Raw genomic sequence first — 26199 nt, 5'->3', positions numbered from 1 at the left:
TTGGCAACAGCAGAAAGTGGAATGGGAGCGGTCACCAAAAGAACTCTTGTAAACTCTGGGGAAATAATATGGCCTAAAAACAAACTTCTAAAAGTTCAATTTCTGGTCTGCAGTGACAAATCTTTACAGCTGCATGTTCTGGATGACTCTATATGTGGTTTATAAGCATTGCCAATCCACCTCACTTGAGTTTTCCAATCTTATTTAAATCTCTGTCCGCTTGTAGCCTGGTAGAGAAATGTTGGAGTCGAGGATATGATCCTGCAGCTACTTTTAAGTAAAACACATATTGCTGCATATCCAATATCCTGTATGGGTCCTTGCTGGGGCTTCTTTAACTTACTGTAAGAGCTCACACAGCCTTTAGAGATATGTCACAAAAACATACTAATAAAAAAAATTATTCTGGTTGCTATAGTTATGCAATATAATTAGTGTCCACCAAAGAAATAAATATCAGGAAAAATCTTTCAAGTTTCACAGCATTCAAGACAGGCGAAAAACATTCGAAAAAATAGAAACCTTGATCCAGAAACTGAGGAGTCAGAGTTATCTTAAAAAAAGAATCTCAGGGGAAAGCCAACAAAGCTACTCCAATGTGCAGCCACAATAACACAATTCTAGATTATGAATTAATCAATCAGGAACAATGTAAAATAAACTTATCCTAGCAGATGTTTATTAAGAAAACATTGTCCCACCTTGACCATGCAGCACATTTGCTTTACCTTTCCTCAATTTGTTTAATCTGCCTTATTTCAGTGGAATGCTTTGGTAATGGGGACAAGGAAGAAAAGGAAAGTAGACATGTTCAGCCACAATCTTTCACTCTTTATGTTCATTCTTTTGTCATTGTGAGCCACTGCAAATCAGCCAATTAAATGTATGCCTTTGCTAGATAGGAGGGGAGCCAAGAAAAAAAGGACTGATGGTCCATGAAAAGAGTGAGTACCAGGAGGTAGATGACTGAGATTCTTCAAATTCAACTGTGGGCTTTGCTGCTGCCTGATTCACATCAGCTCATCCTTCTTTTTCTCCTTTCTTACTAGCTTATCCTCGTTAAAGTGATAAAAATAAAATATATCCCTTCAAGGAAGTCTGAAATCGAATTTTATTTTAAAGTACCACATTCAGCTGCAGGAGACTGATTTTTCTCTCTTAAAAGTTAGAAACCCAAAATAAAAAACAGCTGTTCTTACTCCCCCTTTCCTTGACACCTTGGCGCTTCACTATTTTCTTCCTTTTCCTTTGATAAAATATTAATATCTTTACCTCTTCTGCTCAACTCCTCAACTTTGCCCATACCTTAGCTTCCCCCCCCCCCTTTCATGAAGCTTTCTTACTGTGCATAGTGCTCTCTTTCTAGTTTTCTGGAATGATTCTTATAATGTTGTGTTTGGACGGGATTCTTTTGGCTGATCTCTTTAAGGTTTTGGTCCACTGGTTTCCAGTGTGGCTTTGTCTTGCATATTAAATGTGGCTCATAAATCAAACTTCAGCACGTAACTCTGCGGGGCCTTCTAGGGTGAAGCCACATCAGCACTTTTGTTTTTACATCTATAGCACTTCTTGCTGCACCTCAGAGGATGGTCCAGCAACAGTTACAAAGGTCTTCAGTTGAGCCAGAAGTATCTCCTTAAAACAAAGACCTAAAACCCAAAATCTATTTCACTAATTAATCAGTAGTAGAATATAGTGCTATGCCCATATATTCAAGAATTTTGACATTGATAAAAAAAAAAATCAGATTAGTTACTTCACTCTCTGGATAGAAACATTTGCAAACTACATTTAGTAGCTTTGTACTTGTGAAAGTGTAATGATAATAAAGTTAAATTCTATTCCATTCTATTTGACTTGGCTTTTTCCATAAAAAAGCCAGAAGCGATAGTTTGCCTACAGTAGGTCATTGTTTGGCATCTACTCTTTTTTGTTGTGTTTAAAAGAAGATTTTGAACAACAAAATGCCAATTAGTAAGTTTCTTTTCACCTATTTTAAACTGAACATAATTCATAAATAAACCAGGATAGAAGTACTGTAGAAAGAAGCTTCCTTAATGAGGAGCCAATAAGGTATCAGGCTGAGTAGAAGCAAGGCAATGTAATTTATTTAGACCTAAAAAGAGCCTGAATTTCATGCAAAACACGACACAGATTTGATTAAGTCTACCAGAAGGGCATTGACATGCGGCAACTGCTTTATATTGACCTAAAAGAACTCAAATCTCAGATTATATACCTGGGTCAAAGCAATGTAGTGTTTCTATAAAATGGTTTTCAGGTTTTACTATTAAACCACCTGACTTGCCTCATCTTTTCATTCTCTGCTGATTAAAGAGAAGCAGGTCGGTCTTCATTTTCTACATGTCTCCATTAACACATATTCTTGCATTAGTTTGGTGTGGAGTGCTCAAAATAACAGCATTATCTGCTTTTGTTCTCTGTCAGCACTAAAAAGACGGTGTCATTTACACAATGAAAACAATGATTTCTTTGATTGGGCTATTCTTAATGGAGAGTAACAGTTGTAGAATGACAGCTCAGTAGAAATCTGTGATTACAGGGCTATTAATCACACCAAAAACGCAAATTATAGATGGGACATTGTAGGACTTTAAATCGTGAATAGTGCAATGAAAGAGGCTTAGAAAAATAAAATGAAAGAGCAATGAGAGACTAAGCAATAGTTGTTCCAAGTTTTGAAAAATAACATTGATGTTTGTGTTGGGAGGCGTTTGGTTCTCATAAACTTTATGTTCTTATGGGGCGATAGAAACAAGCTAGACATGCTGTTACATGGGGCCTTATGGGTGGTAATAAATAAAAAAAATATTATCAGGTGAATTAATTATACATGTATCAGATATTGACCAATAATATTATCAAAGCATTCTTAGTTTGGTTTCTATTCCCATTCTCAACAGTATTAATAATGGCAAAAGACCAAATATATTAGTTCATTTCAAAAGCAACAATATCAGAGAGCACAGGAAAACATTCGGTGGAAAAGAAAATCCATTAGCCCCTTTCCGTGTGAGGGCAGAGAAAGTAATATATCGGAGTGGCCAAGCAGAAGATATGCAATAATTCCAGGTCGACGCATTTTCAGCCTTCAAGATAATCTATTGGAAACTGGATGACGGTGAATATGACGCTCTCCTACTTCGACTCTGTGTGTGATAGTGATACATGCAGAGTCATATCAGTGGGCAGCAACAGTTTACAACCGCCACACACAGGAGGAAAGATAGGAAAAACATCCAGTGTGGTAATTTAGCAGGAGGTTGTACATCAACAACACAGGCATACACAGACCTTGACGATCAGGACAAGAAAATAGCACTTTTAACTGCCCCCTTCCTCCACCCTTTAGTGCACCCATCTGTCGACCCGACCACCCATCCATCTTCCATTCCTATTTTGTTAGACCTGGCAGCACACTGCTGTGCAACTAAAACAAATGCAGCTACAACACACTTTTTACTTTATGGAACAGATTTGAAAAACATAAAGAAATGGTAGTTAGACAGGGAAAGATTTAGTTGCAGAGGTACTTTCTGAATATGAACAGTAATACTACCATTTATTATATATGCTGGTGCAATTTCTCAGTCATCCAGGTCATGGTAACAAAAAATGGGTTAAATTGTGGCAAAGACTCCTGAATAGGTGTCAAACTGAAAAATATTTCATGTCTAAATCAGAAAATCCATGCTACATTATCAGTGAGTTATGCAACATCACATCCGTGACATGGCAAAGAAATCATTAACTCTGATAAAACTCAGTGGAACAAAGACTCAAATACCAGCTGAGAGAAGGTTGGCTACTTCTTCCTGTATGTTTAACACAGGTTGCAGTAAAAGCATAAATGCTACACTTATATATAAGTTATTACTAGTATTTTATGTTAGCATTTTTTTAATCGCTAATTTCCAAATTTGTTCAGGTGGCTGCAAAGTGGAACAGTTTATAGTTCTGCTGCCTTACAGCAAAAAAACAAAAAAAACATGGGTTTGAAGCTCAGCCAGGCCTCCTTGGATGGAGTTGGCATGCTCTCCCTGTGCATGGATGGGTTCTATTTAGGCACTCCAGCCTTCTCCGGCAGTCCCAAAACATGCATGTCGGGTTAATTAGTCTCTCTAAATTGCCTATAGGTATGAGCAATTGTTTGTGTATGCACGGCTGATTGTCCTCTTTGTCTGTGTGTTGAAACAGTCAGAGGTATAGTTTTTAACCCATGAGAGATAAAATGTGAAACCAAAGAAATTACATCTATCATTTATATACTTTCAACAAAGTGTTTTTTTTTTCTCTGTGAATGCTAATCAGCAGCTTGGTATGAAAACAATGAACAGGATTGTGACGCACCTGACATTAAAGGTATAAATAGCACAAAAGGCTCCCTGTAAATGTCATGATGGGTTATTTGAAATGCTCAGCTTTGTTGTGCTAATCTAACATCAGTGCTAACTCATTCCTTTAGCTCTTCGTGTCCTGCAGCTGCTCAACCTTCTCAGAGGTTTAGATGCTTGTTTACAAGAGTTTCTTTATAGAAACAGCAACACGTGTGCTAAATCTTCACCTTCACACACATCATATACAGCAACCTCTTGTCAACAAACAGGAATCATGCAGATAGTCACTCTAGATAGACCAGATCTCTGTTCAGAGTGGTATTTAAATATTCATTATGTTGATGCTGCCCACTTGTCCAATTCGAGATTAGCTATCGATTATTTAAAGCATGTCTTCAAACCAGATTTAATGGGCATCTGTGCAATGCAGGGTAACTCATCAGGGAAGTCAAATTTATTGTGTCTGCATTTGCTGTTCTGCACATCATTGCCCAAGTTGCAAATTTGCCCTTTGATGCTTCAAGTTACCAAACTAATAATGTCTTTATGTGGCTGGGTGTGTTTTCAGACCAAGTAAACACCTCAGAGACTGAGCTCACGCTTATTAACACTCAGGCCAGAAAATAATTAACCACAGCAACATTCTGCTTGGGTGCTTGATTAAGGAGCAAATCTGCCAATTTTTGATTTCAGACATTTATTATTAAAGGCAATAAATCATGTCATGCAGAAAATTACTGCTGAAAAATTTATCAGTAACAAAACTTTGAAGGGTTGCATCTTTAAAACCCTCTATCATTTCAATAAAAGCTGCATTTTTAAGGCTCTAATCTTAACTTTACAAAAGGACAACAATAACCACTGAGGTACTAAGTGCATCATATGGTTTTTCTCTTTTTTATCCTTTTGCATTGTCATTCAGTCTACTAAAAACAATACAAATTCACCTCTTATAATAATGAATTTAACAGCATATTACACTTCTCAAAGTTTTTAGTCTGGATCTAAACATGTAGTGTAGTCTAAATCCCTTAATATTGTTGCACACATCCCCCAGAGAACACATTTTGAAAGATTAGCAAAAAAGTTTTAACTTTTTCTAAACTTAGTTGAACAATGTCTGAATTAAAGCTAACAGGGTTAATTGGAACTAGTTTAAGAATTCTAAGATGACCCTCTTTAAATGTTTGGAACAAAAGTCTTTCAATCTGCATTAGCTGATAATGTACTTTATCAGCACTGCTTTGCACCACTTACAGCTACGTTACTTGGACAGGCTTGGACATGCACTTTAAAGTAATGCAGTCTTGACAGCTAAGAGAGTCAATCATCACCTGATGATTGCATTGCCCTCCCATGTTACAAGTATGAAACAGCCATTAGCACCAACTGTGTGCTTGTGTGTGTGACTTACTTAAGTCCTGGTGAGACCGTGACACAGCTGCCTGACTTGAGCCAAATGCAGTAAGGGTCCCGTGACGACAAACAGCTTCTGCATAACAGACACACAGATACAGTTTGTTAGTGGTAGAAGGAAATGAGGAGGCCATCGAGTGTGAAGAGCACCGAGTGAGCTGGATGTTAGCCTGGTAATGAGACACTACCCTGCCACTGAGCCGACCAAACAACACCTATCACCCTCTTCTGCTCTGCCTTAACAAAGCTAGAAAAACAGGAGATTTTCTAGCTGTTTGCAGCCCAGCACAAATGATAGACCTGAAAGTGTAGCGTCCTTCTAGCCAAACTTGTAACACTATAATTACTGCATTGTTTACTGTATCAATTAGGAACCCCAAAAACAAGCAATTGTTTATTAAATTTTAAATATGAAAAATGGTTATGGTTTGGACAGATTTAACAGTCATTTTAAAAGCCTTCCAGTCTTTATTGTGGTTTGTTTCTATTCAAAGTTTTAGATCTACTAAAATCTGTATTGTTTGCAGCAAACAGGGGCTGAAACACGGGCCAAACAGAATATACAAAAAAAGAGCTGGAACTCAGTGACCATCTTTTAGCTATAAATTTGAGACAAACTGAGGTTTTTGACCCCAGATTTGTTGATAAAAAGTTTAACTATTGTGTGCAGATGGGATTTATTGATATGGCGTCTAATTAAAGCACATGTGAATTCAAAGCAGCCATTTAAAGGTTAGGGGATTGTCAACATTTTTCATTTGAAAATTTAGTAAAAGTAAAGTAGATGATCAACAAATAGAAACACTCACTAGTTGATCTAAATGTTAGGTTGTTTGTAAGCTCCTGGTTTATATTTTGAGGGATTCTTATTTCCTTTTCACTATAACACTGAAACAACATCTAAAAGTGTTTTGTCTGCAAGGTATAACTGAAGGTAATCTGTGGATCATCATTATCCAACCAGATTTCTGGAGTAGATCACATGCTTTACCATCAGTTTCATGTTTACAGTAAGCAGGTTGTTTATCCATGCGTTTCATGGCTCTATATAATTGCTGTGATTGAATTATTAACATGAAGACTCTGACTTTCATACTTCCTCAACTTAAAGCCACCTGCATTAACAAAATCAATAGCCATTAGTCACAATCTCAAAGGTAAAAGTCTATGCAGAATCCCAGCATTCAGAGCTTTTCCTCTACTTCCAGATCAATGGCTTATTTCCACTGATTAAAATTACCCCGCCCCCCCATTCTCTTTAACTAGTGTTTGTTTTTTTAAAATTTGATTTAAACCGTTTTAGGGTTGTTGTCTCTCACAGCTTGAGCTCCGTGGATCTTGTGGCCCTCCTTCAACCACTATAAAACTCCAGAACAACACTGGGTAAAAACTAGCATCAGAGCATTATTTTTCACAGCTGCACAAGTTGTTGTCTGCAGGAGTGTGGCACTCACCCAGCAGCGACAACATAATGAGCATAAAGCACACAGTGACAAAAGAACGGCGGCAAACAATAAAACGCTTACGTGCTTCCTTCTCTGTCAAACCGAAAACCTCCGAGGCAGTCGGGTTTAAATAAGTTTTAATGAGGTGGCCTGTTTTGAGAGTCTGAAATGATTTATGAAGAGTTGAACTGACTGTGCACTGTGTGCATCTTCATCCCTGGCCTGTAAAATCTGGTGAGGAATCCCACTGAGAACATATCAGTGTGTCAGCTTAGAGCAGGAGGAAATCAAGAAAGGAACTATTATTCCCCTGCTGCTCCTAGAGCTGCAAGCTAAAAATACATTTAAAAGGGCGGGAAAGATTTTTGGACAATATCTTTTTTTTCTCTGGTGAATATTTAATACCAAACAAAAAGTATGGCATCAAACAAAAATAATTCATTTATTTGAAAATAGGTCACTAAACATGCACAAATAAAGCAAAGAAAAAAAAATTGTTTTACTTGACCTTTTCATTCATGTGAACCATTTCAAGGCAAGAATTATTCAAATATGGCAGGCTCTTAATTGTTTATAGGACTGCAAAAAATGACTATTTTATCTGTAGATGATTAATTGATTAATAAACACACAACGAAGGTTTCCCTAAAGAAGATTCTATACAGACTTTAAACCAGATGAAGCTATAACTAGGCCAATGGAGGAATTTTGGATGGAGCATATTTGAAACAGCAATTGTTTTGTTTTAATAAGTACTGCTCTTAGTGGGTTGCTCTATCATCCAATGGAAGTGTGTAAGCTCTATTTAAAGATGAATTGATTGCTAAATTAAAGCATTATTTTCCATGATAGTATAACATGATTAATTCTATAAATTGTTTCAGCCCTAGATATAATATACTTCAGTAACTTCCGAAACTTAAGTTGTTAATAAAGATTTTTCTACCCAAAACCAATGAACAATGACTATTACATTAGACCAAGACAGAACATGTGTATGACAGAGATGCACACATGATGAAAAGAATGTTTAATACACCTTTTCATAAACATAATACAATAACGTAATATATGATAATCTATTACAATATAATATAATACAATATGTATTATATTATATTGTAATAGATAGAATAGTATACCTACACTTTATAACATTTAAATTTCTATTCCAGTGTATAAACATAGAAAGAATGATAATTAAGTGCTTAAAAGTATTGCAAAAGTTAACAAACTTCTAGTTTTTCTAGAGTCCCTTTTCTTTACCTTCTATTTATTGACTTTTAACTTTTAAAAATTGTAGAATTTATTATACAAAAAAAAAGAAAAAGCAAAGTGCAAGTTATGAACATTAAACCAAAAAGGGAATATATTTTGTTGATAATTAACAGTTCACAGATTAGGGAACTGTGGTTACTGAAAAGCTCTAATGACTGTCCTCACTGTCTGGGCTGCCAATATGTGGCACTGCATACTAAAGTGCTACTTTAATAAATTATTCATACACTCGCCATAAGGTATATATGCAGATTTCTCTCTATTCTGCCCCTCTTCTCTCCATCAGAAGCATTCATTTACAGCGATCTGACAGAACTGAACGACAACCCTGAAGCAACTTGCCTGAAAAGGCCAGCTGGAGTTTCAGGGAAAGAAGCACTATGAAGTCCTTTCTTGTTCTTTTTTCCTCTAGCTGCTACAGTATACGTGTAGTTGTTGGACCCCACAGATCCATGTTTGCTCAGTGTTGCTCATTTAAACCAATGCATGTGTGTATGTGCAGTCTTAAGCTAAAAGGAACATCAGTTTAGCTGCTGAGGGTCTCTGTGACTAACATTCATTCTGCCAAAAATCTCTGGAAAAACTAAATTCAGATTTACTGGAAACTAGTTCAGTTACAGTACTATGAGACTCTTCTGGGAAAAAAAAACCCAACAAAAAACACTGCAGTACTTTATTATAACCCTTTAAGGGCTTTAACAGTGTTAAACTTCACTTACAGTAATGATGTTAATTATATTATTAATAAAACAATTGTGTTCTCAACACATTCTACTTCCAATCGTTCAAGCTCAATATAGCCAGTTTATTTAAAAAAAAGTTTGATATCACATTTATAGCCTTTAATATGAAAACTGTGGAAGGAAGGAAGGAAGGAAGGAAGGAAGGAAGGAAGGAAGGAAGGAAGGAAGGAAGGAAGGAAGGAAGGAAGGAAGGAAGGAAGGAAGGAAGGAAGGAAGGAAGGAAGGAAATATGTGATACAGCCACATAAAAGGTTCTGGAATAAACAAACAAAAGAAAGAAAAAAAGAGTAAAATTGTTTTGTTTAATTAATGTTTTTACTTTAACATCCCCCAGTGTGAACCTTTATCCAGACAAAGACAAGTCTAAAGTGTATACGAATGTATTTGCTGTTAATATGATCAACATCAAGGTAATTTCTCATAATTTTTCCCCAAAGATGTTTGAAGCCCGGTTTAAAATGCACATTTTTTAGAATTATGGAAATTTCTCTTACTCTACGTCGGAGTCATTAGAGTTCAAACTATAAGGCTTAAAGCCTTCTATCACGAACAGAGAATGAATCATAATTAGACAATGATTAGCTGGGTATCTTACAAGCAAAACAACACATTTATTTCTATGTTCTGCACTGCATTCTAGTAAAGCACACTGACCTCATTTCCTTGCTTTAAAAAAAATATTGCGTCCCCTTATTATCAATCAAATAACTATGGAAAGAAAAACAATGGATATTTTCAAACGGGGTTAGTTCATTGAGTTCATATGAGACAGGAAATGTAACTGGAAATACTTCTGGGGCTTCTAAGACTTTCAGGGTTTGGGGCCGCTTCCCGTCTTTTATTGTATATTTTTATTAAAATCCTCCAGTTTATACAGTTGCCTGCTGCTGTTTGAGATATAGATGTTTTTTTTTTTCCTGAAACCTGATATTGGCGGTACGAACCAGGGTGAAGAAAAACAACACAAAACAAACCTGATAATGCTGTCTACGGTGAGGGGGAGAAAGAGAAACAAGTCAAGATTCAAGAAAAAAATGCGGTCAGAAATAGAGAGCGCTGATGTACCACTGATCTGGAGTCAGATTCACTGGTGTGTTTTTGGAGGATACGGTGTCAGAAATCTGACCTCCTGGCTGCTGCTGCTGATGCGGCTTACGGGGCCTCTAATCTAAGCATGAGATGTGCTGTGGCTATAGACTCTAAAAGGGATCAGGGGATGTAGCCAGGCTGTAAGCTTAAGGAAGAAAATACAGCTAGATCCCAGCTGCCTCCGCCTCGTTCCTGCTTTTCCTCCTCTCCTCTATCCTAAAAAAGCCAATGCTGGCAATCCACCAATCAGCTGGAACCAATTTCTGACTTAACAATGTTGAGAGCTTCTCCAGACCTTTACAATGAGGAGTTTGCATGCTATAGGGGTTTACACACTCCCAGAAGAAACTGAAGAGAGAAGAAACCCCTCCTCTATTTCGGCGGAATGAAGAGTGGGGTTGCAAGAGGCCAACATTCCTCACTGCCCCAAAAATAGATCATGAAACTGGAAACCTACTACATTAGCTGGGGCAACACACAGTCTGTTAAAACAAAGGGGCAGAAGTCAAAGGGAGACACTAGGATGCTGCTGTGTATTGTTTTTAAAAATTTGCTTTTTGATAGTTTTTCTACTCTAAAAAAAGTCTGATTAACTAATAATCTTTCTCAAACTTGTCAAGTTGCAGATGGATTAGATGCACAAAAGACAAACAGAGTTAACAACTGTTCATCTTTTAATAATCATTTTTTGGCATCCTATTATTTTTTAATCATGACAATGTTACTACAGGCTGTTATTGTAACATAACCTACAGGAGTCTAACAAACTATCACAAAATTTACCCATTTGTTGAGCTTTTTCTACTGATAATGATCCTTTTTTATGCATTATTAATGTTTTTTTTTAAAAAGCTTAGTTAGTTCCAGTTAGTTTCAACAGCAAATAAAACAACCCACCTTGTGAGTCAGAGCAAGCTCATGATTTGATCACTGCACTCGATGTAACAGATAGCTTATTATTCACTGGTATGAGGTAATAGCGTGGGTAAAACGAAGTACTGAACTAATCAACGTTTTCCTCATTAAATACGTATTTCTGTGAGGAAAAACACAGGTAACATAAACAGGCAGGGAAATTAAAACAAATTAGCCCATAAATCAATGTTTAATGAAGCGGTCTGGTAAAGGGAACAAGAACTACATGGAGAAAAAGAGGTGAAGCCAAGAAACCATCTGATATATTATCAACAGTATTTAGAAAGCATTCCTGCTGCAGTTTAATATCAATTGGTAGCCAATAAAACAAAGATTTTAAAGTCCATGCATTGCAGAAAGTGGTAAACTGGTAAAAGCAGAGAATGAGGATGCAACAGCTACAGCTGCACTTCTAAACTTAACAATTTTCCAGCAAGCACATCTCAATCCATAATCCAGAACCATAAAACTCCTAATTTCCCCATAACTTTGTTTGTGGGCTATAATGTCTTTATAGGTGTGGATTATATGGATGGTTTTCGACATATCAGTAGAAACGTTAAAAAATACAGCTTCTAAGAAAAATGTTTATATTTTTAAGTAGCTTTTGTACCAGCTGTATATATTAAGAGATTATAACTTAATGTTTTAAAACTTTTTATGACTTCAGCATTGAACAGGATACAGTAGAAACAACTGATTTAGAAAGAATAAGAAAAGAAGGAAGAGAAGGATTTCATATCTGTAGATTTTAACGAATAACAGCAAAGGTTCGGGAATAATAGAGATCTAATATTAATACTAATAATAACAACATAGAGCTGTTCTGAGTAAATAAAATCTAAGTCTAAGGAATAAGGGATGAAGTTTCAAAAGCATCAGAGATGCGAATGGAGATTTGTCGAGGAAGCATTTTCCTTGTGTCTTCAATAAGTTCCACATCTATTAGGTGCCTCTTCATAGACAGTTAGCTTACAGTTGTCTAATTTCAACTTCACAAAGATCCAACTACATTTTCAACTCCAACATTTTTATGGTTTCTAAAAAATAAACAATTAAAAAGAATCAACTGGAAACTCATCAAAGTTCCATTATAATGTGTGTTAATTGGTGTTACATATAGACACACATTTGCACTTTGTGTATTTAAATTTATAAAACATGTCTACATATGAACAGAACACTTGCAGATGACTTTCTGCTCAAATCCCTGAACAATAATACAAAATATCTGAGACAGTTTCTGGGGTAAATATTAGATGGAAGATGAACAGAATCTCTATGATCAACTAATGCAGGGTATACAGTTTTCGAGATTTTGCCCTTTTCAGGGCGATTCTCCAATCGTGCGAGAATCTTTATGGGTCGGGCCGAGTTTCTGCCTCATCGTGCATTCTCTAGTATATCTACAGGGGTTAATGAGGGCCGATTAGCCTCGTACAACCGCCTCCGGATCAGGAATCTTAAGGTCGGGAGAAAATCAAACATGGTGGAAATTCTGTCTGCTTTCGTTAAATCCTGCTATTGAAGCAGAGCTACGAGGGTCAAGTCGATTTACCAGAACCTAGACCACTGCACATGTGCAAACAAGGGAATTCTACTTCTTCCAGATTAACAAATCTGACCAGCACCATCTCTCGGTGCTGACTCCAACATGTGGTTTTTTGGATGTAGAGCATGAGCAGTTAGATCGCATCAGAGCGCCATTCTGTACAGTTTACGAACATACTGTACATAATGAGCTGTGATCTATTAAACCCTGCGGTTTCATCATACAGTTTGAGCTGGAGCTGAGTACAATGCTCGAAAATATCATACAACTTAGGCCTGGCTTAACTAATGAGGAAGTTGGAACTGAGGAAGGGAGACTACATGACATCAGCTAATTTATGTTAATGTATTTAAAGGTTGCTATTGTGCAAAGTAATTTTAAATTAGGATTAGAAAAATTCCAGCTGCAATACATTAGTTCAAAATAGAGTAAACGACAATGATAGTGGATATGATTTTAATAGAACTTTTGATTATTTAGATCTATCTATGTAGATAAGCGGCTGACTGGTTCAGGCTAGCTCAACTGTTAAGTCATCTGACTTACACACAGGAGGCCTCGTTTGAATCCCCACTGGGACAATAAGCTACCAGTGTGGGTCCTTAGGCAAGATCCTTCACTCTAGTGCCTACCTCATTTTTAAGTCGCTTTGGATAAAAGCGTCTGCTAAATGCAGACCTTGCATAAACATGTAGATAGATCTACAGTAAATATCTATCTACAGTATGTATCTACAGTCAATAAAATAACTTAAAAATTTAAAAAGTGACTTCTGGATTGTGACTAATGTTTGACTGAAACTATTTAGAATTTGTTCAATGACCTTACAGCCTTAACAACTCTATGTACAACCTTTCATTCAGCATTGAGACATACAACATAATAGTGTACATTTTTGGCACAGAGAGCTGGATTGCATTGTACTTGGATAATTAGCCAATACTAATGTCCAGACTGTTGTTGTATATTACTTGCAGTATAAGTGCTACTGTAAGAAATATTCTCTATATTGTGGAGCTGTAACAACAATCCAGTAACCATTGAAGCTAAAAGAAAGCTGCTGACAAGGAAAGCCAATAGTTGTGACAATAGTGACAATGTAGAAGTACAGGGTGGGTGCTAGATACTTCTATTGAGTTGTATAGATCAGAGGAAAAGGAGATGTAAGAAGCTTTTAAAAACCGAGTTTTTTTGTTTTTTTTTCTATTACATGTTGAAACATGTCTGCGTTATATTCAGGCTATTAGAGAGAGTGTCAGCAAATAAAGGTGAATTTTTAACAGTAAATCCGTTTGTCTGCTTTAACATTCCCTCTCTGTCCTGAAACATCTTGGAGTATATAATAGCAGACTTTTGGAAGTCCAAACATTAATCTCCAAAGCTTTATGCTCCATGTTTTACATGTGTTCCTTTTCCAACAAAGCTGATTTAAATATCTGAATTACCTCATTTTGGATAAATAGCTTGGAAATAATTTCTGAAGGAGCCCATCAGTGACCCGTTCCTTTGGGTCAGGTAAGTTAAAAAGGGGAAACATCTTAAATATTCAAGACATCGACCCTTAGGGACACAATCTGGTCACCAATGATCTTTTTACTGATTTTGCTAATGGTAGCAATGCAGTGAGGAATGCTGACATAAATGTACAATATTCTTAAAAATATAGTTACTTCTGAAGTTACTTAAATGTGAGATTTACTCCTATTATTAAAAACATTATCAGACATTAGGAAGGCCAAAAAATGTTTTCAAACATTGCACTGTCTATTATTTCTTCAAAAATCTAAATCTACTAAAATCTTTGACAACAAAGTTTGACCAAAAATAAAACAAGGAAGTAAATTTAGATGAATGCTTCTACAGGGTATTATGCATACTCTGTATAGTAGTATTAATAAAATAATAAGGCCATCTCAAAGTTACTCACTTTTTGCAGTTTGTGTATTCAGAGCAGCGGCTGAGTGGAACGCGGATCACGCAGCTGGAGAACGCCACGAAAAGAGCGTGGTGATCCCGGTCCAACTCCAGACCCAGAACCCTCCTGTCCTCTCCTTGCACGTTGCACCTAAGAACAAGAATCAACGAAAAAAGTCTCAATCTGGCGTTTAGTACACATCCTCTGTATTATACAGCACATCAAAAGTCAATTTAATTTCATGTTGATCAGGATTTCAAGCTGTGACAAAAGATGAGGCGGGAATAAAACCTCCAGCTGTACAAGATGATGCAAAGTGTAACAACAGACTGAGGAGTGTGTGTGGGACGGACGGATCAAAGCAGGACAAGAAGGATGAAAAACAGAGAAAAGAAAAAAAACTAAATCTATGAACAAATACAGTCGAAATAAAGGAAATTACTGAGAAAACATTGCTAAACACAAATGATAACAAGGATGTGTTCTCTGACTTGTTTGGGTTGTAGACGTCGATGTCTTCGAGGAGATGGGTGTTGAAGGAAGCGTTGGCTCCCTCTGAGCTGGCCAGGATCTTGAGGACGTGACCGTTATCCGAGCCCAGGAACACCACCGTGTAGTTCTTAAAAGGTCCAGCCGATGTATCGACAGCTATCTGGGTCAACTTAAACCTTAAACGAAAAAGAAAAAACAACAACACAAAACTATTAATAGTGTTTGTTGTGAAAATGTTGGTTTTCAGCGGTAAACAAAACCAAGAGTGGGCGACCACTGAGCTCATTGTGTAATTCCTCAGTGTGCAATCAATCAATTCATCTGCCAACCCACCATCCCCTTCTTCCATCGCCTACTCCCTTTAATCCCTTCATCCTATTAATGCATCAATCCGTCCACCCACAGCCATTGAATCAATGTATCTTTCATGCTGTTCAGCCACTTTTCCACAGTCTGTTTCTCAGCCCTAGATTTCAACTTTCTCCTTTGTTGTTTTACATTCATGAGGTTGTCTGGTGACTGCTGCTTCATTTCAGCAACACTCTGCTTCATATTCAAGACGTTCCTCGTGGTTCCACCTGGGATCTGACCGGTATCTCCACAGCCGTCTACTGCTGGCTCCACCGGAGCTGCTGAGACTTGCAGGCTTTGAAGGGCACCTTGAGTCCAACGCTTGCTGAGAGATGCATAAGCTCTACTAATTCATTTTCTACGACTGCACTTTGACTCTACAGCATGAGGATTTATACAAACAAACCTCGACAAATAATGTTTTTGGCAACCCAATTCTTCCGGATCCTTCCTCTGAGGACAGTTTCCGTGCCCTCATTTGTCTCAGCGACCCCCCAGATGGTCCTGCATAGGCTGCTGTGTTTACCCACACACACACACTTGACTGGCAAGCCTCTGTAAGAATTCGGCAGAACAGCGTGATGCGTTTTTGGTGGGATTTCATTTATCTAGCAGGTCCCAGGGGAAAAGCACGGCAGATGTGATGTTTTTGGCGCCAGATGTGAAGCGGTACACGTTTCCCCAGCGTGGAACCACGGCAGTGTCTGGCTGGCTGTCAGCCTGGCTCTGCTTCAGGAAGCACAGAGGCAGCCGCTGTGTGTGTGTGTGTGTTGGTGTTTAAAGGCTGTATCTGATGTGTGAACACCCCCGTCTGAGGCCTATGCACTGCTGAATGAAACACTTGTGGCACTTCATGATTCCACGTCCACCATATCGTCGTCTGCCATCAGCGCACTCTCAATGTCACAACAAGCAAAAGGCCCCCCCACACAGCCCCCCGGCTCCCTGCCTGCGACGGAGCGCCTGCAGGTCAGGGCTGCACTCGAAGAAGACCCCATCTCTGTGAGTCTCGCTTTTGATGTGGGCCGAGATCGACCGCTGAGTAAATTCAATGGGCTTTAATGAGGTACAAGGTTGAGTGTTCCACCTGAGCTCACTCGTCTATACCAATCACAGGCCTGCGCGTGAAAACACTGCTGGTGCTGTAGACCATGTTGTTCCAGAGAATACATGCTTATAGCTCATTAAAGAAATGACCACTGCTTCATAACCCTCAAACTCTGAACAGGAATACACCAGTTAATTGGTCTATTTTCCTCTGATTTTATTCAGAAATTGAGGCCTGCACAGAGTACACTGTGTACACTATAAACAGCTGCAAAATAAAGTTTGAGAGGCCCCAGGGAGCAACATTAACTTCTGAAAGGATTAGCAGGGTGTTCAGTAGATAATCTGTTCATAACTAAGATTATTTTGTAGTTTAGTAAAGGTTAGTATTTTAAAAGAAATCAATGCAAAAATGGTGTTTAAAATAGTTTCTGTGCTATATTGCAGCTTTTGCTTGGTGTATGATGAAAAATAGCTAGTATATCTAGTTTAAATACCCTTGAGATGCACATCTTAAAAAAGGAGGTATTCTATTTTTCTCTCCTTTTTCTGCACAGAAACTTCAACACCTCCAAAGCTGAAACATTTATGTCACATTTATGACAGATAAAGTGCCTATTTGTGACCAAAATTCATTGTAGGAAAAAAATAGTTTAATGCAAGGAATCTCTGTTCAAGTTTTATGGGATGAAATATATATGATCCAACATTAAGAAGCACAGAGTGGACTGAAAAATCATAGAAAGGATGGACATGTTGATTAGATGATTTCTTATTAGACTGTATAAATAATTTGACTTTAAAATCGTAATTAAAGGCCTTAAATGGTTCAATAATATACATGATGGATGTAAATCTTAACATTTTAAACATACCTCAACTCTCTTCAACCAGCAATTGTAATCCTATATTGCTAGTATTGATCCCCCCATCTTTCTTTGCATAAGCGCTTTGAATTTTGGCAGTTAAAACAAGGATTTGTAGTAGGCAAACCCTCTTCAGTGACCCCAGGAGATGGAGTTTAAATGTAGGTTCCAGCTCAGCTACACTATGTCAACATTTTGATTTTATTCAGGAAAGTCTTTTTTTTTGTCTACATTTTTTAAAGGGATCATAGAATGCAAAACTGAGTTTATATTGTCATAGATGAACGATAGTTCAGTGGGTGAAATGGATGTACAGAGAATTTCAAACCCCATCAACACCTCCTTTCTCTGCAAATCTCAGTATTCTAAACTTCCACCATAAAATGGGCAAATCCAAACGAAGCACCAAATTGACATAAACTCGGGGATGTTGCCTTATCTGGTTCTGGCCTGTACTTTAGTCACGCCCCGAAATTGACGTAAAGACCAGCCGCCTGGTTCACTGCCCCAAGGAAGGGGGGTACGAAGTGTTGACTGCTGGGCCGCTGACTGACTGGACCGGACCTCAGCAGAGAGCCATGATCCGCCCGTCCTCAGCGGGAGGAGGGTGGCTAGGGGGCCGGTAAGGCAGGCGGGGCGAAGCACTGGGCCGCCTGTTTCCAGGCAACCGTCACCTGGTTGGGTACAGTCGCTCTGTCCCCCGCTGGCTCCCTGCCCCCGTCCGCCGGGGTTCCCGGACCAGCCCTGGAGTTGACGGTTCGGTTCGAGTGCCCGGGGTGTCTCGACTACGTGCTGCACTCTAGTCGACCAAAATCCCAGACGATTTTGAAATTCCACCAGGACATTGTTTTTTTAAGGTATGAATAGTAGGACATGTCCAGGAAAAAGAGGACATCTGGTGATCCTACCATATCAACAATTTGATGTTTCAGTGAGTGAGTGCTTGTTGCTTTGATGAGTCTTTGCACAGCAGCTTCGCTAGTTGTAAACCAACCAATCAGCACACAGCTCATCTAAATATTCATGATCATACCACAAAAGGAAGTAAACCTGTGATTTCATTGTAGGGCCTTTAACCACGCTTGCATTAGGGCTCATAGAACAGCAAATATTCACAGACCTTAAGGACCAGCACCAAATACCCTGTATAATCATTCTATGACCACTATAAAAACTGAAAAGTAAGCCCAGAGCATGATGCAGCCACCACTATGTTTTATTGTGATTGCTTTGTTCCTTCCATTTTTATTTTGACAGTTTTTACATTTATTTTCCTTTTGCAAGTCATACATATAACAATTGTAGCAAATAAAGATAAATTCTTAGTCTTATGAAAGACAGGCTCACTTTATTTCGATTCAGATCAGAATAACTATAATTTATGTCAGATGTGCGCTTCAGATGAAACAGTGCTGAAATATAATGATGTTGCTTTAGAATCATGTAAGGTTTTGGTTCTGCATGCTTATGCAACCTGATAACTTGCAATTTTAAGCCATTATCCTTCTTCCTTTAATAGGTTTTGCGTCATTTCAACAAAAAATTTAATAAACATAAGGGTTGGCAAAGATTTCTAAAGGGTTTGCCATGCGTTATTTTTGCCATATCTAAAATAGTTTACAGGGGCGTGAATGATACGCTTTTTATATCAACTTTATGTTAACACGGTTAAGTACAGTATGAGCAGGCTGATAACAGAACATGTTAGTAGTGATCATCTTTTTTTTCTTTTCCCTTAATTCAGAAACACTGTCTTTAGTTTCCGTCTGAAGTTCAGTAATTTGGGTAAAGCATCTACCTGCTGGTGGTGCAGGTAAAGAAGGGTCTGTCATTAACTGAGGGGACAGACTCGTCCATAAGCGGATAAGACTTGATGAAAGTCAGGGTCTCGTCTGGGAAGGTGGTGGAGGACTTGAAGGTGGCCGCAGAGCCTTCGCCGGCACAGCTGCCTGGCCTGTGCGATAACAGTAAAAAAGAGGGGGGAAAAACAAGACATAAATCCCGTTCAACAAGCACAGATGCAAAAACACTTGCATGCCATTTGTTTTTCCTAGACGAGCAGGAGGGAAGAACAGGTGCTTTATGTGTCTGTTTTGTTTTATTATTTTATATTTTCTACAGACGTCTGAGCAGAATAATAATAGCAGCTGCAAAATCTCTTTTGTCAAAGACACAAAGACATGCTGTAGGAAAGTGACAGTTTGCAGTTTAAAAGACGCATCTCTCACCTCGGCTTTGGTACTTGTTCTTCCAGAACAGGTGTCCATGCTGACTCACTGTTTCTCTGCTCCTTAAATTTCCCATTAAAGGCCTTCTCTATGTCGTCCATATAAAAACCGCACACTGCTGAGCCGGTGATGCTGTTCAATGAACCCCAAAATAAGGAGATATTGTAATGAACAAAGTGAAGGTCTGAAGACAGTCAACTTGTTAGTAATTTTAAAAACACATTTAAAGCTAATGTGTTATGTGGAGCCTTAATCTAAAAAAACCTCTGAACATATCAGTTGACAATATCTGGTATAGCCTGACTAAATGCTGCTAAAGAGCTAAAACCATGCTTGGAGAGAGCTCAGGGTTTAGAAATGTAGCATTTTAATCAGTCCTTTCATCTGCATGATAAGGGTTGATTTTTGATCAAAACTTGTATTGATGGGTTCAAAAGTAAAAAATGGGCCTGATGATCCAAAAATCTGTATAAGATATAGCAGATATAGCAACCTCCACACTTACTGTAGTAAAAGTTAAAAATAATCATTCATTGTGGGGAAAAATCCTTTGCAAGACATCAATAATTGTTTATAAAAAAAATCTATACACCAATGATAGCACTATTATTGCTCATAAAATGTGTATCAAATACAAAAAGCAAGGCTTTTTGTAATTGATACAATTCTTTTAGGCACTCCTCAAATATGGCATAGCCATCTCATCATTACAAATTACTTTTATTTATACCTTTAGCACTAAGTTGTTAATTTGTAGTCTGTTTCAATTCTTTTTTTTTTGTTATTTGAGTGCTTTGTCCTTTTTCAAATTTATGTTAATGATCAGGTAAACTGCTGAGCTAAAGGCAAATTTTTGCTTTAGTATCTTAATCTATTGACTTTTTAAAATACTTTATTGGTAAAATGATCCAAATCATATGTCCGAAGCATAAACTGATTTCGCCCCAAACAAAGCATCAATGTTCAACACAATAAGAGTTCATCGGAGATTAAAAGAGAGCTCCAAACCTGCCAAATGTTAATGGAAAGCGTTTGCTTTCTAAAATAATGGTGGCAGGTAAAAAAAATAAAAGTTAGTCCTTATATGGAAATTCCCCCTATTAGGATCCAGTGGATGCTTTAAGGACCAACACATTTAAACTGAGTTGCATGATATATAAACAGCTTCTGCAATAGGCTTTAATGTAAAGAAATATTTTAGCTTTTGTCTTTAAATGTCTTAATTTAACCATTCAGACAAGAAAAACACAAAACAACCAAAGCTGTTTGCATAACTGATTGCAGTATAGGGAGGTCTCTTGTGCAGGACAGGATCAGATGTGCGTAAATCAAGGAACTGAAAGGAGATGATGAACAAAAGACATCCTTAAATAATAACTAGAGAAAATTAAATTTAAAAGAATGCCTCTGTGAAGCATCTCTGGATATTGAGACCTATTTCTCCCCAGCATAAAACCTTTGTTTAACATTCGCCTGATCATACCACAGCTGTATTTACCGTATATCAGCTCATGACCTTGAATCTAAAAAAGATTTGGGTATTTGCTTGACAGAGTCCAATCCAGATAATCTGTCTCATCTTCACCTGTTTGCCTGTGTGGTGAAAACTCCAAGGACAGCAGGCCGGTGGTTTATTTGGAGGACATTGGTCAGTGACTGCAGAACATCGAAGTAAAAGAAAGAGTCTCCCGGTACAGAGCAGTTCAGCCGGGCTTTCAGGAAAGATGTCCAGTAGCGTTCCAGGACCCTCGGGGAACCCCCGTTGTCATTCTTACAAACTCGGGCAACCCTGGAGAAAACAACCTGAGGAGGCAGGAGAGGGAAAAATCCTTTACCTTTAACACCAGGCAGCGCCAACAGAAAACTACAGTCAAGAATGTGGTTTGCATGACAAGCGAGCCCTTTGTTGGAGTTTATTCTGCAAAGAATGAAAGCTGTTGATCCCCCTCACCTTGCCGAGGGTGGTGTACTCCACTGCAATCTCGCTGAAGAAAAAGTACACGTAGTTCCCATATTCAATAGCGTGGAGAAAATGGGGTTCTAAAGATGGAGAAAACGGAATTTCATAAACCCACTTTGAGTTACAGCTTATTTCTAATACAGCTCAGCTTCTTGAGATTTGGTAAACACGGGCCTCAAAGAAATGATCGTCTCCTCAATGTGAAATTGCAAATTTGCATATTGGGTAAGAGACCAAAAAAAAGAAACAGTCAAAAGAAACCTATTGTACTAAAGTATTAGAGGTGGACCAGAATCGATGCTGATTCATTTTCATCAAAAAAACAGAAATATGGCACAGAACTTTCTCACATCTTAACTAATACTTTATAACTTCACCAAATAAATGATTTTCATTTAATATAGTTTTATATATTTTTTTCATTTGTTACAATTTTTTAAGTCTGTTAACCCGGAATCAGAAAAACAAGATTAATTATTTTCAGGTCTTCAAGGACAAATTCTTTAGTGGTGGTAAAGCTAGAGCCTCTGACCTCCTGAACAATCTAATAAGAAAATGCACAAAGCATCTGTTTGAGGCATCATTCAAACAAAGCTGCTGCTTCTCTTAGCCATGAATCTATACAACATCAGAGAAAACTTAATGATATTTTTCAGCACAGACAGAAGGGAAAAATATCTATAGACTGATTGCTTGTTAGGGACATTCAAGATAATGATACATGAAGTCCCAGGCTTGCAAAAGGCAATATAAGTTATCTTAATTATCAGTTCCTAGTCATTTATATTCTACCATGCAGTTCTTCTAGCCTGTGTTTTTAGATAGAAATAATGATTCTTTAATGCAGAGCTTCATTACTGGTGGGGAAAAAACAGTTCTAGTAATTTTCAATCTATAAATCAACAATCTGAATAAAAGAGTTCTTTCTGACTGGACGGGTGATTGTATTCAGATAAAACAATATAAGACGGTAAAAGCTTTCATTTATATTTTCCTAATGAGATTTCAATATAAAGTGTGCAGATCAGTCGTATCATCCAGACTGGATGCTATTTTAGTAATTAAAATGTACATTCGGTCTCCTTTTAGAAAAAAAAAAATGCAGCGTACTCTAAATTCTGTAAATTTTTCTTTATTCAAGCGGACAACTTTTTCAAGCTCCTAATGGGCTCCGAATATTACAGGAGAGCAAATGAAAGAGTAGAGAATTAATCAGCAATCATGAAAATAATATCCAGACATCTAATCAAAGGACTCTCATTTTTCTAAAAACTTCTCAAGCCTGGTTCTACAAAACAGATTAATGAGCAGCAAAAAAACTCTGTCAGTCCAGAAAATCAATTACCGATTTGGACTGATAATGTTGACGAATGGAACAAGTATAATGTGACCAGGTCATTTCACATCAGCCTAAAAGCACATTTGGATGATTACCTCTGAGCCACTTGGAGTCATACTTGACTGTACGCAGAACGGGACTGCTTTCTCCCAGACTTCTATAAATGACAGCATCGCTCGCCAAGAAGTCAGTCATTGTTGCAGAGTAGAAGTCACCACCTGAAGGACACAGAAAAAAAGGCAGACTGAGATACATCGTCAGGAAACACAATTACAAATGGAAACTCTTCTCTTTAAATGTGTATTTAGGTGTTTTTTTAAAAGAACTCTGAGTGGAACAGATGTAGGCAAACATGCCACTCTGAATAGCAGAAGTGGAAACCAGGCAGCTTTGGAGAGCTGCTTTGGCCCTGGCTTCTTTTCAGAGTTTGACCTCAGCATGTTCAGGGTGTATCAGCTTTCTTCCTGCTACCATTAGCAAAGGAACTCTAAATCAAACCACAAATCACAATCAGTAGGAGGAAACCATAAATCATAACTAATAAAGAGCCAAATATAAAAACATAGATGTCAGCCTCAGCCATACAAACCTGCAGTGAAATAATCTACCAGTTTTAGTGAACACGAACATTTAAATTTATTTCCATCTTTCCTAGTATGTCTTTAGACATAAGGTTACACAATAGGTTACACAGTAGTTGTGACGAGATTTTAGAGATCCCATATCATGCAAATTTCACATTATAGACATTTTGTAAGTCACGTGTCCTTAAGCTTGTGTATGACATTCATAAAAAAAAGACAAAAAACATTTCACCTCTCTCACTGCCTTTCTCCACCTCTTAGCTACTGTAATGCATGCTCAAAATGCAGTGTTTGACCACAATTCCCCTTGTGATGTCATAAGGGGAAATAAGCTGTGCAGAGAGGTCTGTAGCAGTCCATCGGCTAAGCTACGGCCTTCATCTAATGTATTATTTGAGGCTCACAGGCTATCTTTACAAACTCTGACTGTTTTTTATGGTTCCGGGTTTTTGGGTCAAAGCCTTCAGGAGGGAAGGGCTTGGAAAGTCAAAACAGCTCATCTAGAGGAGGACTGAAAGCGGACATTTTTGGTAAAGGAAATCTGCCTAATCTGAAAGGAATTTTCCTGCACAAATAGCAAAAACATGCTCTGGGGGCCTCATTGTTAATATGTTTGTATTTTCAAAAGTAGTATAATATAAAACCTTTAAGATTTAGAAGAAATCAGTCTTGCTTTGCCTAATCCACTTACTATACTATTAATCAATAAAAATCTTTACTAATGAAAACACAAAAAAAGAGAAAGGAACAACCTACCTCTGTCCAGAAACAAATGATGAAAAAGATCCCCTTAATAAACTCTTTCACTTAAATGTTAAATAATGTTAACCAATGGAATCATTTTAACCCATTTTTAGCCAAAAGGTGTCAACCTTTAGTTTGCACGCTGTTTGTAGCGTTCAGTTCAGTGCTGAACTTAAGTGTGAGGTCATGTTTCTTTTTAAAGAAATATAAAACGTATTTGAACCCATTTTTCTCATAATCTTACAAAGCTTTGGTCAAATATAAACTGTAGTTTGAACTTTGAAAAAAACTAAAACACAAGCCTTTAAACTGGCTTACATGGTCCTGCTAAAGGAGCAATAAAATTAAAGCTGAACCATAATATTTAACACTGATTTCAGATCATCAAAAAATATAAATAACAAAATAATTTGATATTGCGGAAAACAAAAAAAAAATGGCACTCTTAGTTTTCTTAGAAATAATGTGAGATTCCTATTTAGTTTTACATTAAACATCTATTAAGTATGTAACGTTCTGTATGGTCCAGAAGGGAAGCAGCCTTATATCCATAGTCTGAAATCTGTGAGGAAATTTAAGCTTTTTCCATGTCCAGATCCTTTGCTTAGAATCTTTGAACACATTAGAAGTAGAAAAATAGAATAACTTCCATCAGACTAAAGTAAAAAATAGTTTTGAGATTCCTTGTTCCCAGCCTGACCTGAGCAATTAAAATCTAACCAAAGTCACTTCGAAGTTACTGACCTGCAAAAAGGCCGACATTAGACTGGCGGGACTCAAAGGGACATCGAGCCTGTCCAACCACCTCCTCGCCTTCCTGCTCCAGCGTTGACATCTTTAACAGAAAGAAAGCTTAATGAGAACATAAACCAAGTTTAAGGGCTGGAAGACTTAAAGCCAAACATATGCAAGGCATTGCCACATGAATGCACTGCTGGTTACAAAAATCTAATATTACCTGTACATTAAATATCGAGAAAAAAATGTCAAAAAGTGCATCTAAACATGAAGGATGTTTACTAAATCAATATGTGATAGTAAAAGGCAAAACATGCCCTATAAAGATTAGTTGTATTTGATGCATTATATGTGGGTCGTTTCCATAAAAGCAGTGCGTGAAGGTCCCGCTGCTCAGGCAGACAGGACACTTTATCTCCTAGCCGCAGATATTAAGCTGCTATTTTCCAACCTGTTGTTAACAAGGCTGTAAACCTCAGGAACGACAAAGCATGAAGCCCAGCGGCGTGTAGATGTTTGGGTGCTTTAAGAGCTGAGCGAACGCAGAGCAGGTTTAAAGCCCTTTGTAGCAGTAAGGTGACAGAAAAATACACAAGCAGCACATTAATAGGCCATTAACACGTTGGCTTGGTTTGCATCACGCTAATCTGATCAACACATCACAGTAATTACTGCTGTATTGTCATTCTGTCCTGAAAATAAAATGATTAATTAATGCTTTACTGAATACAAAGGTTATGCTGTGTATTAAATGTTTATAAAATAAATCCAGGTCTTGTAAATAATAGAAAAAAAAATCAGGATGGGCATTGATGTTTAAATTTGATGCAAAATGTTGTTTGATTTGTTAAAATAGGATTTAAAACCACTGGATTTGTGTTTTATTATTATAAGTAATTGAAATTGGTTTAATGCAAACTAGTTTTTCTGCATTAACCTCAAAAGTGAGCATCTGCCATCTATGCTTATGTTCATATGTATATCTGAAAAACAGAGAAAACAGCTGAAATCTGAGACAACACCGTCTCTTTCATTTCTTTAAGAATTCCAACTGAATTTGAGTTGTTTCCGAGATGAAAAACATACTACACTATTTCCAATTTTATTGTATTCTGCTCCACTGAAGCATCAAAGGGGGA

At 37.5% G+C, this 26199-nt stretch overlaps 1 protein-coding gene across 7 annotated transcripts in view; it reads right to left on the bottom strand.

Moving 5' to 3' along the window:
• The window catches only part of sema6e (sema domain, transmembrane domain (TM), and cytoplasmic domain, (semaphorin) 6E), a 200590-nt gene that overhangs the window by 34002 nt on the left and 140389 nt on the right, over positions 1-26199 (bottom strand). For all 7 annotated transcript variants that reach the window (XM_038282462.1, XM_038282461.1, XM_038282460.1 and 4 more), the window contains 9 exons: positions 25067-25157; positions 23090-23212; positions 21647-21735; positions 21281-21498; positions 19696-19827; positions 19266-19421; positions 15203-15379; positions 14724-14861; positions 5773-5850 (listed from right to left, as the gene is read on the bottom strand). In XM_038282462.1, coding sequence (XP_038138390.1) covers positions 5773-5850; positions 14724-14861; positions 15203-15379; positions 19266-19421; positions 19696-19827; positions 21281-21498; positions 21647-21735; positions 23090-23212; positions 25067-25157 — 1202 coding nt within the window. The remainder of the gene's footprint in view (positions 1-5772; positions 5851-14723; positions 14862-15202; positions 15380-19265; positions 19422-19695; positions 19828-21280; positions 21499-21646; positions 21736-23089; positions 23213-25066; positions 25158-26199) is intronic.

The sequence above is a fragment of the Cyprinodon tularosa genome, unplaced genomic scaffold, assembly GCF_016077235.1.
Source record: "Cyprinodon tularosa strain WSP-4 unplaced genomic scaffold, ASM1607723v1 ctg183, whole genome shotgun sequence".
NCBI lineage: Eukaryota > Metazoa > Chordata > Actinopteri > Cyprinodontiformes > Cyprinodontidae > Cyprinodon > Cyprinodon tularosa.
This window is presented reverse-complemented; position numbering and strand designations above follow the sequence as displayed.